The 15,839-nt window shown below is 59.5% G+C and overlaps 1 protein-coding gene across 2 annotated transcripts; it reads left to right on the forward strand.

Moving 5' to 3' along the window:
- Window positions 1-355: 355 nt before the first annotated feature.
- Window positions 356-9,053, forward strand: Il10ra (interleukin 10 receptor subunit alpha). Of its 2 annotated transcripts, none has more exons than XM_048343916.1 (6): window positions 356-499; window positions 2,236-2,541; window positions 3,298-3,467; window positions 4,510-4,648; window positions 5,956-6,077; window positions 8,067-9,053. In XM_048343916.1, the coding sequence occupies exons 1-6, from the start codon at window positions 442-444 to the stop codon at window positions 8,979-8,981; spliced, it is 1,710 nt and encodes a 569-aa protein (XP_048199873.1). In that variant the 5' UTR covers window positions 356-441; the 3' UTR covers window positions 8,982-9,053. The 2 variants fall into 2 exon arrangements, with proteins under 2 accessions (XP_048199873.1, XP_048199874.1); XM_048343917.1 differs by having other exon boundaries at window positions 413-499; window positions 2,396-2,541; window positions 3,298-3,469; window positions 4,509-4,648.
- The last annotated feature ends 6,786 nt before the right edge of the window (window positions 9,054-15,839 follow it).

Raw genomic sequence — 15,839 nt, forward strand, 5'->3', positions numbered from 1 at the left:
TTCTGGTCCATTGGAAATAAAAGTCTCATGGACTTTCCTGCCCAAGCTGCCTTTGAACGGATCCTCAGATCTCAGCCTCCTGAGTAGCCAGGACGACAGGACTGAGCCACCAGTGCCAGGCTTCATACTACCTTGTATAAAATCTGTGTCCTTGCTACCCGTACCACACACACACACACACACACACACACACACACACACACACACACACACACACACTCCATGCCCAGGTACTCAGACCTCGGACCACAGGTCACTGGAAGCCAAGCTTGGAGAAGAGCTGAGCTGGCCTGAGCCAGGACTGGAAGAGGCGGGGCGGGGCTCGGAGGCGTGGCCTAGTGAAGCCCCGCCCAGTGACGTCAGGGCCCCGGGGCGTGGCTCCGGTCTGCCCGCGGAGGAGTCAGTCAGTCCCAGCCACTGGGACGATGCGGGTCGCCTAGGATGGTGCTGCCGCCGCTGCTGCTGCTGCTCAGCCTGCGCCTGGGCTGGGGTGTACAGGGTAAGTCTCGGGGCCCAGCCCTGCCCAATCCACCACGGCCCCGTGGAGAACCGCGTTGGGGTGGCCCCTCTTGGGGGAGAGGCACCGCTGGCCTCCCGGCCCCCTGGCCGGGGCAGGAGTGGGCGCCGGGCTCCCCTGCGGTGGGAGGGGCAGAAGCTGAGGGTGGCGGGGGAGGTGGGGGTGGGGGGTGGGGGGGTGGCAACGGTCATACATTTCACCCTGGCTGTCTGTGCCCGGCTGGGAGGTGGTTCTGACCCCCTTCTTGCCCTCCCTCCTTGCCCCCTCCCGGCCGCTGGTCATCCCTGCCTGGAATCCCCAACTCACTCCCATTGCCGTCTCCTCCCCTTTTCCCCGATCACTGCCCCAGAATGCGAATGCGGGCCAAGTTCCCCAGAGAAGCCCCAAGAGTCCCGAGATTGAGGAACCAAGACCAGAGGCAGGGAGAACAAGAACCAGAAACACATCTCCCAAGCCACCACTACACATGAGGTCAAACCCGCAGCCCGTCATGTGATGGAAAGCTGAACTGGGAGGGCTGGGGAAGTGGCTTAAGTGGTGGAGACCCTGAGTTCAAAGCCCAGGACAGCCAAACCAAGCACACAAACAGAGCAGTCCTAAAGAAAGTTGAGAAGACAGGTTGCATTTTCCACTTGGCATCTGATGTTTTCCAACGAAAACACAGGCTTAAGAGCCCAAGACGGTTTGTGAAAGAATGCAAGGGACAGGTAGATTTTCTAAGTGAGAATGAGCGTCACTAAAGAGGCAGGATTTCAGCAGTTGTGAGGAGGAGACACCTTAAGGGACCTAGAAGTGGGGACGGGGGCGTCACCTGCCTTTGGCCCTCACGTTCTTCACCCAATGGGTGATCAGCAGGATTTAAAGTAGGAGTGAGTATTGGGTTCTTATAGAAGAGAGACCAGGCTCTGTCAAGATAATCTGCCCAATGCCCTCACAGAGGCTGTGGGTGGAGATGGAGGTGGAGGCTCCTGGAGATGGCTCTTCCATGGAGACCGGTGTATGTCCAGGCTGGGGGCATGGGGAAGGTGGCCAGGTCTTTATGGAGCTATCTTCACATAGTCCAGCTCAGTGTTTGTGGTCACCTCGCCAGGGAGGAGGAGCCCCTGAGTCCAGGTAAAGCTTTCCCAGAAGCGAGGGTAAGCCCTCAACTTGGGGAGCCTAAGGTAGGGGAGTAAGGACAGGGAGAAAACCCAGGGACAAGCGTGTGTGTGTGTGTCTGTCTTTGTGCACGCGCATGTGCGCACGCACGCATGCCCTGGTACTTCTGTTTGAATTCAAGGCCTGGGCACTGGCCCTTAGCTTTTTTTTTTTTCTCAAGGCTGGTACTCTACCACTTGAGCCTCGACTCCACTTCCAGCTTTGTGGGTGGTGGTTCATTGGTGAAGAGAGTCTCACAGAGCTTCCTGCCTACACTGGCTTCAAACTTCAGTCTTGACATCTCAGACTCCTGGGTAGCTAGGCGTGAGCCACCGGCACCCGACGGGCCAAGCGCTTTGAGAGCTTCTGTCCTGCACACCCTGCCTTTTCTGTGGGGTGCTGGGCATGCAGGGCGGTGGTTGTGCTCACTAAATGAAACATTTACAAAGAATTTAGCAGAGGCGGAGTTCATCGTGAAGCACGCAGTACATGAGTGGCAGCCCCTGCACCCCTCCCCCTCCCCCCCCCTCGTCCCCGGAGACTGGCACAAACAGCTCTGGTGCTGACGCTCTTCTCCCCAGGGACAGAACTGCCCAGCCCTTCTTCAGTGTGGTTTGAAGCACGGTTCTTCAAGCATATCCTCCGCTGGACGCCCATCCCAAATCACTCCCCAAATACCTCCTATGAAGTGATGCTGCAGAGGTATGGAGACGAGCACTGGAACCTTCTCCCCAGCTGTAGCCCGGTCCTGGCTCTGTCCTGTGACATCACCATGGCCACCCTGGACCTGTACCACAACAGTGGCTACAGGGCCAAAGTCCGAGCCCTGGACGGCTGCCGGCTCTCCAACTGGACCCTGGCCAGTCCCCGCTTCACCATGGATGAAGGTGCTTTCTTCTTCCCCTGGCCGTGACTTTGGGGCTTCCTGCCAGCCAGAAACTCTAGCCTGGGACGTTTCTCTCAGTGCCCATAGCTCATCCCATTGGGCCAGGCTTCCCAATCTGGAAGCCAGGGGCACAAACAGGGCTGGGTCGGTACTTTGGGAAAGATCAATCAAAAAGAGCTAAAATGCTTGGAGATTAAAAAGGGAAATGGAGTTGCTCACCCTCTAGAAGAGAGATCTTTGGGTGCAGGCTGAGTTGCGAGGCCCAGGCCAAGCCTGGGAACATTAGATTTGGGGAGAGGAAGAACTTACAGGCCACAAGCATCAGGCCGACTGAATGAGGCCCTCTCCTCTCTGGAGGCAAGCTCCCTGGGATTGTGGGAAGGAGGGGATCCCCCTGAAGAGGTAACAGGGAAAGATAAGCCCTGGACACGGCGAGATTCTTCCCTTCCACGAGGGGTTGGGGGTAGCCCTTGTATGTGCACTCAATAGATCATAGACACCTTCGCTAGGGAGTATGTTTAATTTCCAAGACTCACCTTGAGCAATTCAGATTCCCTAAGTCCTGCATGGGCCTAAGGCGTCTGCATTTTTAACATGCTCCCCAAGAAGTTCTCTTGTTGGGTGGGGCTGGGAAACCTGTGGGCTGGGTTTTCAGGCAGGTGAAGCTTGAGCCTGGAGGCGGTCATGGGTGCCATCCCCAGGGGTCCCCCCACCCCCCCAGCCCTCAGCCTCATGGCTTTGCCTCTCCCCAACTCAGTGGTTCTCACCGTTGGTAGTGTGAAGCTGGAGATGCACAATGGCCTCATTCACGGGACAATCCAGCCCTCTCGGCCCCAGGTGGCTCCCGTAGGTGACACATACGAAAGCATCTTCAACTTATTCCGCAAGTACGAGATTGCCGTCCGCAAGCCGCCGGGAAACTACACGGTATGGGGCTCCCTGGGCAGCCATGGTCTCTGTGGGCCTCGGTGTGCACCCAGGCGAGGGAGGGCCGGGGCACGGAGGAGAGTGTTCAAGCCATCTGCAGCCCGGGCTCCGGAGGGCCGGCACATGACAGCTACTCTCTCCCTGCCCCTCCGAAGGGGTTGTGTTACCCGTGTTATCGTTGACCTGCCCAACGTCACCCCTGCAATCTGTTTATTTGTTTCTGCAATCTGTTTATTTGTTTTGTTTTTGTTGCCAGTCCTGGGGCATGGACTCAGGGCCTGAGCACTGTCCCTGGCTTCTTTTTGCTCAAGGCTAGATAGCTCTCTACCTCTTGAGCCACAGCTCCACTTCTGGCTTTTTTCTATATATGTGGTTGCTGAGGAATCGAACCCAGGGCTTCATGTATACGAGGCGAGCACTTTACCACTAGGCCATATTCCCAGCCCCACCCCTGCAATCTGGAATCTGCAGAACCCATTCATTTTCCTTCCTATCCCGAATCATTCCAGGCCCTTCTGTAAAGATCGCGGGTCCTATTAAAAATAAGCCTATTTAAAAAAAAATCTTTATTAAAATCAGACTAGCTCACGTCTGTAATCCTAGCTACTGAGGAGGCGGAGACCTGATCAGCAAGGTTCGGAGCCAGCCTGGGCAGCAATGTCCTTGAGACTTTTACCTCCAGTTGACCAACAAAAAGCTGGAAGTTGAGCTGTGACTCAAGTGGTAGAGTGTCAGCCTTGAGTGGAAAAAAATCCCGGTACACACACACACGCACGCACGCACGCGCACACACACACAGAGCTCTGGTAAATGCTATCAGGCTGCATTGATAACCACAGGGTTTGTTCTAACACTGGAGAGCTGGGGACTGTGCTTCAGTGATAGATCACTCGCCTGGGATGCTGTGAGGCCCTGGTTCATCCCCAACACCCCGAACCAACCAAACAAAAAAAACCAAACACGCCCCCCCCCAGACCTCAGCTTCTCTGGGCCCTGCGTCCAATGCTTATTGATGCTGTTGTTTGTGCTTCACTTCCCAAAGATGGTGGTGGACAGCGAGCACTTCAGCCTCCAGGCGGGAGAGGTGGGGACGCTGTGTGTCAAGGTGAAGCCCTTCGTCGACTCCCGCGTGAACAAGGGTCTCTGGTCCCGGGAGCAGTGCATCACGCTGAGCAGGCAGTGTACGTGAGCGTGGCCTGCGTCCCCGGGGATGGGGGGCCCTGGCGGGGCTGGCACAATTCAGAAAGCATGGCTCAGGACTGCTGGGGCGGGTCTCTGTGCTGGGCACTCTTCCTCCCACCGTCTATGATCTGCATCTTAGAGAGGAGGGAGGGCAGCGGGGTTTGGCAAGCTGCTTCCTGGGGTCCCCTGATCCTGGGGAGGGGAGGGGGGGCTTCCCCGGGGCCTCCCAGGACCCCTCCTCGAATGGCCAGTGTGTTGCGGGCGCTGGCTCTCTTCCTTGGCACAGGGTGCAATAACTCCGCCCGCCCCCCCCCCCCTTCTCCTCCAAGGAAGCAGAAGTGAGCTGGCGTCTGGAAAGATTACACAACTCAGCAAATCCGGGCCCCAGGCCTCAGCGGGGGGAGGGGTGGGAGGAGGGGGGAGTGCCGGGCACACGGGACCTGGGTGGCCCCCGGCCGGTCTTGTAGTCCAACTGGGAGAGACCGAAGGCCGCAGGCAGCCGTGGCGCAGGTGCCCGGATCATGCCAGCTGTGAGAGTTCCGTGGCAGCGTTCTGTGGCAGGTGGGAGGGTCCCGTGCACACCACAGTGCTTCCTACAGCTGTGTGGCACCTCTCGGCACATGAGGACACTGAGGGGGCCCTCTGTGGGCGCCCCTGCGGGGGGGACACTCTTCAGTGCATCTGGTAGCCCGAAGAGCTTCATTCATTCATTCATTCATTTTGTGGAAAGTCCTGGACTTGAACTCGGGCCTGGATGCTGTTCCCGAGTTCTGTGCTTCAGGCGAGTGCTCTACTACTTTAGCCACAGTCCCACTTCTGGCTTTTTTTGCGGGGTGGGGGGAGGTAATTAATCGGGCACAGGAGTCTTCAATTGGGCCTGAGAGGCTTTCCTGCCTGGGCTGGTATTGAACAACCATCCTCGGATCTCAGCCTCCTGAGGATTAGAGGCGGAAGCCACCGGCGCCCCGTGAGCTTCGGTTATTGATACAAGCAATAGCTAGCTCTAATCTCAGCTCTCCCGCCAACGGGGTACCTGACTGGAGCTTAGTGCCTTAACTCCTCCGTGCCTCAGGACCCGTAACCGAACAAACGGGGGTGACGGGGCGTGCGCCTCCTAAGGTGGTTACGATGGTCGCTGAGTTAGGAAAGAGCCCGGGCCGGTAGGGGGGAGACTGGCAGGGATTCACAGACACCCCTGGAGAGGTGCTTCCCGAGTTGCTTTCGAGGGTGGCTGGAGGATCTCTGGAGCCCCTCCCCCCCCACACCCCGATGCCGGGGTGACCCCTGCCCCCCTCCCCACCCGCAGATCTCACCGTGACCCACGTGATCCTCTTCTTCGCCTTCGTCCTGCTGCTCTGCGCAGGCCTGGGCTTCTGCCTGGTCCTCCGGCTCTACGTGCGGCGCCCGGGGAAGCTGCCCTCCGCCCTGGTGAGTCTCTGCCCATCCCTCCCGGGCTCCCCCGGGTCCCACACGTACCCCGGCCTCCACCCTGGCAGGTCCTCAGCGCTGACATTATCGGGGAGCCCTCACGCCCCACCACCGGTGCAGGGGGAAGCAGCACACGCAAAGCCCCGTCCTGGAGCGTCGCCTCCTAGTGGTCCAGCCGTCACGGGCCAGGCCTGTGCATCTGGGCCATTCCTGTCACGTCACCATGGGGACAGAGGGTCACCCAGCCAGGAGGTCAGGAGGGAGCCCGCTCCCTACCCGGTGGCCGTGAGAGGTGAATGTCCCCCTTCCAAAGGAGGGCTGAGGCCGTCCCGGAGGGAAGGAGCGAGCAGATGGGAGAGGTGACACTAGAGAAAAGGGGGTTCATGGAGGCCACCGAGGCCCCGCCCCCTACACCTTCCGGGGGGGGGACCCCCGTGAGGTCAGCCAGCCCTCAGATCCAACTCGTGAGAGCCAAGCAGCCCTTCCCAAACCTGAGCCCACCCCTGGCCTGGGTGCCGGGCCCCCAGCCCCCGCCCCCAGTGTGGACAGACACAGGGTCAGCTGTCAAGACCCCAACTCGGTCAGGGAGGCGGGGGCTCCGGGATGCCCACATGAGGAGGCAGGGAAACTTCCAGAGAGATCAGGCTGTGTCAGAAAACCAAGAGGAGACACAAAGGCTCCATGAGGTGGTTTTGAGTAAGAACTGTGGGGAGGAGATGGGGTAGCGGGAGATGGAGGCAGCCTGACATTGGGAGAGCCTTTGCCCAGCCAAGAAAGAACCGGGCCCCCCGCTCAGCAGCCTGAGTGAACAGTATGAGGAGGATACGAGGCCAGCAGCTCTGATAACCCGCAAGGGGTTGAAAGTTCCTCCACGGGTCTAGCTGAAGTGTGTCTTGGTGGTTCTTTCCCCATTCTTGGGAGATCTGGGTCCCCGTTGGCCTGTTTCACCGCACGTCGAGTGCGTGTTGCAAGCTGGGCCTGGAGCCCAGATGGGGGCGGCTGGACCCCCACTCGAGGGTGACCTAGGGCTGAGAGACAGGGACTCCATCGCTAGAAAGCAGGCACTGGGGAGGCCGGGCCCGGATGGGAGATGCCTACCTGGGGTTCCGGAGAGACGCAAGTGAGCGGCCACGGAGCCGGTCAGGGAGCGCTTACCTGGAAAGCCGTGCCCGGTCCCCGGGGGCTGAGTGCAGCCACGATGAGGCCCCGTGGCTCTCACGCAAGGCCAAGGCGGAGGAGCAGCCACCGCGGTGGAAAGCCGCGAGAGACGTCGGGCAGCGGCCGGGACGTTCCTTCCCAACCTCTGGGCACGGGGTTGACTTGCCCAGGAAGGATTTTCTCTGGAGCGCACACACAGCCTGAGTCCCTTCTGCTGTGACCCCAGCTCCCGCTGGCTTGGGGCCGAGCCCTGGACCGCACCGTGCGTTTTCACCTTGGTGGCGGGTTCTCACGTGTGCGCTCACGTGACTCTGATCTTCCCGATTGGACGAGCGGGGACCTCAAGTCAGGACGGCTGAGTACGCATGCAGGCGTGCTCCTCCCTGCGCTGTCACTTAGGGCAAATCACTGCACTTCTCTGAGCCGCAGGTTCCTCCCCCGGGGACTAGCTCGAGGACTACTTCCCCTACAGAGCCATGGGAGGCTTCCGTCAAAGCCTCCGGTGTCTGCGTGTCTTCCACGGGTCGCGTGGGGTGCTTCATGAGCTACCCGCAACCCGGCAAGACCCATGTCACCGTGAACTCCGGTTCCGGGCGAGGAACAGAGCACAAAGAAGACAGGTGACTCGGCCTGAGTGGCAAGGCTGATAGGAGGCAGCGCCGGGTTTGAACCCACAAGGCCCGCTCCAGAGCCCACGCCCTTCATGGCGTGTGCGATAGCCATCCACTACCAAGGAAAGGAGGGCAGGGTGCAACTCAGTCAGCCAGCCAGCGCTTTGTTTGTTCCGGGGCCCACGGGCGACCCTGTCTCTCTCTGTGTCCTCCTCCCCAGGTCTTCAAGCAGCCCGGCCCCTCTGTCCCCCCCGGCCGGCTCCCCTGCGCAGGGCCGCGGGACACCATCCACCCGCTGGACGAGGAGGCCTTCCCGGGGCGCGGGGCCTCGGGCCTGCACGGCGCCGGCGCCGACGGCGGCTTTGGCGGTCACGAGCCGTCCCCGCGGATGGGAGCGCCCCCCTTCCTCCTCGCTGGCCCCGACTCGCCGGCCCTCAAGACTCCGGGAGACGAGGGGCCCGCTGAGCTGCAGGACAGCCGTAGTAACGGCAGCGGTGACAGCACGGACAGCGGGATCTGCCTTGGGGAGCCCGGCCTGCACCCCAGCCCCAGGCCTGCCTGGAGGCCTCAGGATGAGAGTCCGGGCCGCCGCAGCCAGGAGGACAGCGGGGTGAGCCTCATCCAGAGCTCAGGAGACTCCAGGGATGCCCCAAACGGCCCAGCCTCGGGCCACACCCGTCTCCTGGGGCCTGAGGCCCCACAGGAAACAGACTCGGCCGTGAAGGCGTTCCAGGGCTACCTGAAACAGGCCAGACGTACAGAGGAGCCGGCAGTCACGGAGGGCTGCCCGGAGAAAGAGACCTTCTCGACGGACGGCCTCAGCCCAGAGCTGACCGTGTGCCTGGAGGCCGAGGCGGGCCGGCCCCCGCCGGCGCTGGCCAAGGGCTACATGAAACAGGACTCTCCCAGCACGGCGGGGGCTCCCCTGGAGGCCCCCGCAGACCAGTGGAGCCAGCTGGCCGAGGAATGGCCGCTCCTGGCCTTCGCCAGCTGCGGGGACCTGGGAACACCTGGCTGGAGTTGGACCTGCGACCTTGCCGCTCTGGACTGGAAGGCGAGCCCGGGCAGCCTCCTGAGCAGCTTTGACTCGGACCTGGCCCTGCCGCTGGTCTCCAGCCTGCACTGTAAAGAGTGACCGGGGCAGAAGGAGGCTGAGATCCCAGCGCCGGGCCCGCCTGTGCGCTGCAAGCCACGGGGACCAGGCCGCGCTGGGTGCATCCGTCCTAGACGGCTGGACTGCCCAGCGGGGCCCTGCAGGTTCTGGCATAGGGAAGGACAGCCCCTCCCGTGAGCTCTTTCCTGCCCTCTGCCGGGGGCAGCCGCAGGGGCTTCTGGAGCCGGGGAGCTGCCGGGCTGAAGTGGGCTCGGCACAGGCACCTCCTCAGCCAGCCTGGTGACGAGACCCGGGGACCACGCTCGTGGGGGTTGATTCTAGTGGGAGCTCTGGGGCAATGATAATAGGGAGAGAACACGCCCACTCGGGGAGCAGGCTTGTCACGGGAAGATGATCTGAAGTCATCACCAGAAGATCTTAAGCTTTATCTGCCCTGGGCAGTCAGTCAGCCAGTCAACGCATCAGTCCACCCAACGACTCCGGCTCAGAACCCGTGCCTCCTGCCCCGCACGGGACCAATGACCACAGTCATTTGCAGCCCCCAGCCTTCACAGTTCACCACCATCTTGCCCCCAGTACCTGAGACGCGGCGGCTATCTGTGTGGGTCAGAGCTCAGCGCCCCGGGCAGCCTCGGCTTGTGGCCACTCGCTTCTCAGAAGAATTCCGTTTCCCCATCTGTGAGGTGCACTCACCTCGAAGGGGCTCCCCGCGCTGGGTGTCGGCTGCATTGGCGCCAGAGCCCAGGAAGAGCACTGTCTCAGAGCCCTGCCCGGCCGGACCCAACGCTGGGAGGACGTGGACTCTGCCCCCGTCGGTTCCAAGCGACATAGCGGGGCGTCTGGGGCGGCACCAGGAGGGTGGGCCAGTCTTGGGGCCCCGAGGGAGCAAGCGTGGACCTCGCTTCCCCAAGGCCCGGTTGGGAATCCGTCTCCACACAAAGGCGGCGCCCAGCTTCTGCGCAAGGACGCCCGCCCGCACCACGCCCTCGCTGGCCTCCAACCTCACTGCAGTGTTTGGAAAGCGGGCCTTCGGGCTCAGGGACCCAGACGGAACCCCTGCCCCTCTGCCAGGAAGCCCAGAGGCTTCCTCGGGGAAGTTTATTTATTTATTTATTTATTGAAGGGCCAAGGAGGCCCAGGCAAAGACTCCAGGTTCTCTCCGGGCGTCTTGGAGCTCTAGGCTCTACCATACTCTTCCTCGTTGTACAGTCTTGGATCGGTCTTTTTTTTTTTTCCCCCTCTTTGAGCCAGTTTCCAGATCTGTTCATCTGGAAAGAATGTGTGACTTGCCTAATAGGAACATGCACTTTCCTTGAGCAAGCGCATGTCAAGTGTTGCTTTGAACAGATTGTGAATGAGTAATGTACGTGTGTGTGTGTGTGTGTGTGTATGTGTGTGTGTTAATTCCAATAAATTGCCCGGAATCCTGTGAAAACAATGTGGTTTCCGATGGTACCACCGCTGCGGTGGTTGGATAATCTAATGATATGCTAATGTTAGTTGCTGGTCATTGACTATGCTAATGATATGCTAACACGTAAGGGGGGGAAGGGGAGGAACTGGAGCGGAAGCAGACCCAGCCGTGCTAGCGTCGCCCGCTTTGCTTGTGACCTCGGGAAGATTACTCATCCTCAGAGCTTCTGATTCCAGTTGGTAATGGGATGGAATTCAGCCTGAGAGGTGGTGACGTTTGGATGAGATTGAGAGAGTTTAACCGGGTGCCAGGCAGATGGGGTTCCCTAGCCAAGGCCTGTCGTTGGCTGTGCAGGATCTGAAGGGAAATCGTTTTCCTTGGAGAAACTTGGGTGAACGTGGAAACCTTAGCAGGAAATGGAGAAAGTACATCTCGGGGCTTTGCACACGCATCCTGCCTGCAGGTGGGAAGCCCTCCTTGGACGGACGGACGGACAGCACCTGCCGGCCTCGCCCGGAGGGGGTCCTGGACGCTTCTGCTAAGCGTGGAAGCCACGGGGTCATCCTCTAAAAGCCGCAGGCGGGTTTCCATCTCTCCCTGAGCTCACCCCGGCGGGTGCAGCCAGCCCAGGGTCTCTGGACCCCTGGGCTCCCGTGTGCCAGCCTGCATCCCCCAAGGAGGTGACCGGGACACCTCGTCTCGCTTGCTCGCCGTCACTCTGGGGTGCACCCAGGCCACCCCAAACCACAGATCAGCACGCACCGGGGTGGACCAGCTCTTACTTCCCCTCCAGACGCCTTGGGGCTGCGACTGGAAAGAGAAATGGCGAGGTCACTCTCCTCTGGACGTGGGGTGTGGGAGCTGGCTTCTTCCTCATGCGAGTGATCCTGAGGCAGGCGTGATGAGGCCTGACCGCAGGGTGGAGGTAAAGGCTCAGAAAACATGGCAGCCAACTTGAATATGTATGTGCGTGTGGATATAGGTACATGCATATACATACACACCCGTGAGGAGCAGCCTGCGGGACAGACAGAGGCTGGGCTGTTTACCTTGAATACAATGAGCTTGACTCCATGCTGCTGTAGGGAAAATCCAGAAAGTTCTTCTAGGCAGCAGGGCCAATGAGACACATCCATGCTTCTCTGGAATTAAAGTCCCCCAACTGAAGGTCTGGGCTGTTCCTCAGCTGAGCCATATCCTGGGAGGGGGTTCGGGGGGGTGGGGGGGTTCCCAGGCTGGGGAATGTGTGATGGTATGTTTCTGTGAGCTAAGGGAACTTCCTCTTGGTAAGAGAGAGGGGGAAACGGGCCAGAGTGGACAGAAGAGGAAATTCTGTTGAACTGTATTTTCCCAGATTGGTAACTAGCTGTTAACGAAGACTACTCGTTCTCTCCGAAATGCCTCTACTCCCCCTCAGATCACCCCCCTCCCTGGCCATGGTGTCTACACTGCATGGGGTTCTCTGAGCCTGCATGTGAGCGGGAAAGGCGGGTGCGGGCTGAGCCCCCATGGGAGGGACAGCACTTCGAACTGCGACAGATACGCAGGCCCCCCCCCTTTAGGGCCGATGTTATCAAACCCACCTTAGAGGACTCTGGGTGCTGGGAAGTTTGACTCACCCATTTCCTGTTGTATTGATGAGCTTGAGGGTTTCTTTTGAAGCCAACCCACAGTGTAAAGAATCAAGTGCATTGTTATTAATGGCCCGCAGTGTCTTTCCCCACTATCAGATCCATCTTCACTTTAATCTCACCCTGTGAAAAGGGTAATCGTACCCAGAAAACACTCCAATGACCAGAGGCTGGGCCAATGGAGCTCATGCTCCAAAAAGATGACTCAGACCAAAGTGGAAGATGTCACTCCCGGGCAGGAGGCTGGGACCTGAATGGGAGCGCTCCGTTCCTTTAACAAGCACCTACTCTGTGCTAGGTGTGTGCTCACTCCTGGGGACAAAGGGGCCCTGGTCTCGTGGGGTTGGCCACGGGGTTATAAAGGTAAACATCCCACGAGCCACGGCCACCAGTATTGAATGTGGTCGGAGGGACGCCGGCCCACAGGAGGAAGGAGGCCGGAGCCTCGAGGCTCTGAGCACGGAAGTGCCCTTCCCTTCATCTGCCCTCCCTGGGGCCAGGGTTACAGGCTGCAGCACTCTGGGAGGGGGGGGTGCATGGAGAAGATGAGCCAAGGGTTCTAGAAACTTCCTGGCCACTTTCTGAATCCAGCTCTTGGGAAGAGCAGTTTCCACTCCGAGGCACCGGGCCAGTCCTGGGCTATCACCCCGCTATTGTGGGGCTGCACTTGCCACACGGGAGCCCGGTGTTGTCGCCCTGAAATCACCCACCTGGACACAGCCCCTGTCACCTCCGTGCTTCACCAACCTGCCCACACCCGAGGCGCCGCTTCGGATGGCGTTGGGATGGCCTAGCCAGGCCACTCCTGGCAAGCCCAGCAGCGCCCTGCAGGTGAACACCCAGGGGGTCCAGCCGGGCCTTGGCCTCCCCCGTGCCGCCCCACCTGTTGTTTTTGTTGGCCTGTTGCTCCCCCAGGCAGGCAGAATATTTTTATTTCTGGTCCCCAAGGGTGAAAATTCACCCCACCACTAGTTTCCTGTTTGTACCCGATCTGTTCAAATATCACTGCTTCTCGATGGGTTTTTGATCACTAAGCAGTTTTTTACGATGTAATAATGATACTCCCATCTGTTCCCACTTTTGAGTTTCTCAGAGCCCTGAAGCACAGAAGGCGGCGGCGTCCTAGGCCAACTCCAAGCCCTGTCCTCCGGCCCCCAGCGCTGACACCCACGCGGGGCAGAGCCACGGACACGGGAGGAGGAGAAGTCTGCTCATGGCGTTCACCATCTTGTAGGCTGTGCCTGGGGTAGACACCTCACCGCCCCCCTGCCCTTTCTCCAGAAGCATATCTGATCTCCAACAGGTGGGAGGAGGGGGGGCCCAGGAAGTGCAGAACCTGAGGAACCCTTCCGCCTAATTTCATGATTCATGCCTACCCAGATCCCAACAGGGCACCTTGGAGAGCTCCTACTTCCTGTGCTGCCAGGAAGTACCCATCAAATAAGAAAGGGCAAGACTAACCTCTAGAGACACTGGGGTCATCAGGGGTAGATTAGTGGATGGATGGAGGATGGATGGATGGATGGATGGATGGATAAAAATAATAACTAAGTTATGGGAGCCATGACTATTTGTAATTAAAATCAGAAGAGGCCGTAGGTGTTGGAGAAGGCTCCCTGAAGAAGTGGAATTTGGGTTGCATGAAGAGTGGGCAGCGTGCAAACTTCGGGAGGCCAAAGGAGGGGATACAAAGTGAAAGAGGAATGGGGAGTGGGGGAGTGAGAAGCTCGGTGCTGAAGATGGGGCCCGGGGAGGCCTGGATCCTGAAACCACTACGCCTCCTACCAGGGAACCCTGAAAGAGGATCGAGACCGAGGGGAGAGGAGTGGTTTCTTGGAGGGCAAAGATCCTAGGATAGCAACTGAAGCCGAGCCTAGGAGTGGGTGGCAATGGATTATAGGGAAGCATGCTCTGCCAGGTCTTCGGCAATCATTTCACGGCTCTCCGGGCCTCTGTTTCCTCACCTACACGCTACGAGCTTGCAGTGAGACCGTGCTCATGGGGCCCCAGCCCTGTGCTACCATGTTCATTCACCCACCCAGGCAAAGAGTAGTGGACTGGAAGTGGAGCCGGGAGCCAGTGGCTCCCACCTGTAACCCTAACTACTCTGGAGGCTGAGATCTGAGGATCGGAGTTCAAAGCCAGCCAGGCCAGGAAAGCCTGTGAGACGCTTCCTTCCAATCAACCACCAAAAAGCCAGGAGTGAAGCTGTGGCTCTACGTGGTAGAGGTGCTATCCTTAAGCAAAAGAGCTCAATAGCATCCAGGCCCTGAGTTCAAGAACCAGGATGACCACACACGCAGAAGGGGAGAGGGAGGGAGACAGAGAAAGAGAGAGGTGGTCTAGCCTTGGATCTTGGCTAGATCTAAAAGACTGGGTAGAAGTTAGAAACCTCGACCACGCACCTCTTAAGAGTTAGGACTACACTGTGTGGTTGCATCTTTTAATTGTTTATTGATCACCGACTAGGTGCCACAGGCTAAACACAAGACAGAGACACGTAAAACAAAGTCGGAGCTAGGAGGAGGCTTCATCTAGAGTTCCTGGGGCTGAAGTGCAGCGTGGCTACCGGCCCACACAGCTACAGGCTGGGTCTTGAACTCTGGCCTTCTCTGGACGCTGCAGACTGCTCAGGCTCCAGGGCACCGGGGGGCAGAGCGTGGGTGTGCCATGTCTCTGAACCTCTCCCTAGGTAAATCCCCGTGTCACTCACTGAGTGGCCACGGGACTCGGGACGCAGTAGCATATGTGGCAATGCTCCACGCGCCGGGCAAGCAGTCTGGGCCCCCTCCCGGGCTACTCCGGGTGTTCATCCCCTACTACGAGGGAGTGATTAAGTACACCGAGGGCGCTTTCGTGGGAGGAGTTATGGGAGCTCTAACTTGGTTGAGGGCCAGGGCCAGGGAAGTCACGTGGCCATGGACAATGGGAATCGGGTGAATCCTAAGGTCCTCAGGGAAGTTGCAGGAAAGGCAGGACTTGCACCCTGCTTGGCCGTGGCTGGGGGGCGGGGGTGAACTCAGACCTGGTGAGACACAAGGGGGAACTGGGCTCGAGAGGACCCAGAGGGGCGGCCAGGCCGCTGCAAGGCTTTGGGGTCTGCCTCCTGCCTGGCAGCACCAGAGGGATAAAGAAGGGTGAAGGGGCCTAGCTCCGTGGGGCGGGGGGGGGGGGGGGGGAGGGAGAGGGGGGGAGCCCACGTCCAGACCTCTGCCCCTTAGCCATTTCAGAATGCACTGGAATCTACCCTGTGGATCTGCCCACAGCCGCACCGAGGCCTAGCGAGAGGGCCCCGGGGCCTAGGGGGGGGGGGCTGGGGCCTGGCCCCGCTGTCCCAGCCTGAGAACCCAAGGAAGTAAGGAAAACATGGGGGAGGCAGAGAGGGGCGGGGTGCGCGTCAGAGAACCCCCAAAGAGGAAGCAGTTTACTCTCAGTTCCCTTCCCCGTGGGGGGGGAATCCCCTCCCTTCTCCCAGCCCTCCGCAGCTGCCCGCCCGGAGTCCTCACCTGGGGCCCGGGATCCACACCAACCAGGGTACAGGGGAAAATCCTACTGAGAATGAGCACCTCGAGGGCTAGAAAAGGGGGCTCAAGCTGGGGGCTGCTAGCTCGTGCCTGTAATCCTGGGTACTCGGGGGGCTGAGATCTGAGACTCTGAGTCCAGCTAACTACCAAAAAGCCAGAAGGAGAACTGTAGGGCAAGTGGTTGGTAGAACGCTAGCCTTGAGTAAAGAAAAAGCTCAGGGACAGTGCCCAGGCTCTGAGTTCGAGCCTCAGGACCAGCGCAAAAAGGAAGGGGCAGGGGCAAGTCCTCAGAGTTAAAGAAGAAAGCCAT

Source organism: Perognathus longimembris, chromosome 3 (genome assembly GCF_023159225.1).
Source record: "Perognathus longimembris pacificus isolate PPM17 chromosome 3, ASM2315922v1, whole genome shotgun sequence".
In the NCBI taxonomy this organism is placed as follows: Eukaryota; Metazoa; Chordata; class Mammalia; order Rodentia; family Heteromyidae; genus Perognathus; species Perognathus longimembris.

Bases quoted from the DNA above. Each gene is read 5' to 3' on its own strand.
- Il10ra (XM_048343916.1), top strand. From the start codon at position 442: ATGGTGCTGCCGCCGCTGCTGCTGCTGCTCAGCCTGCGCCTGGGCTGG. The intron at 500-2,235 runs GTAAGTCTCGGG...TCTTCTCCCCAG, and splicing joins CCTGGGCTGGGGTGTACAGG to GGACAGAACTGCCCAGCCCT. The intron at 3,468-4,509 runs GTATGGGGCTCC...CACTTCCCAAAG, and splicing joins AGCCGCCGGGAAACTACACG to ATGGTGGTGGACAGCGAGCA.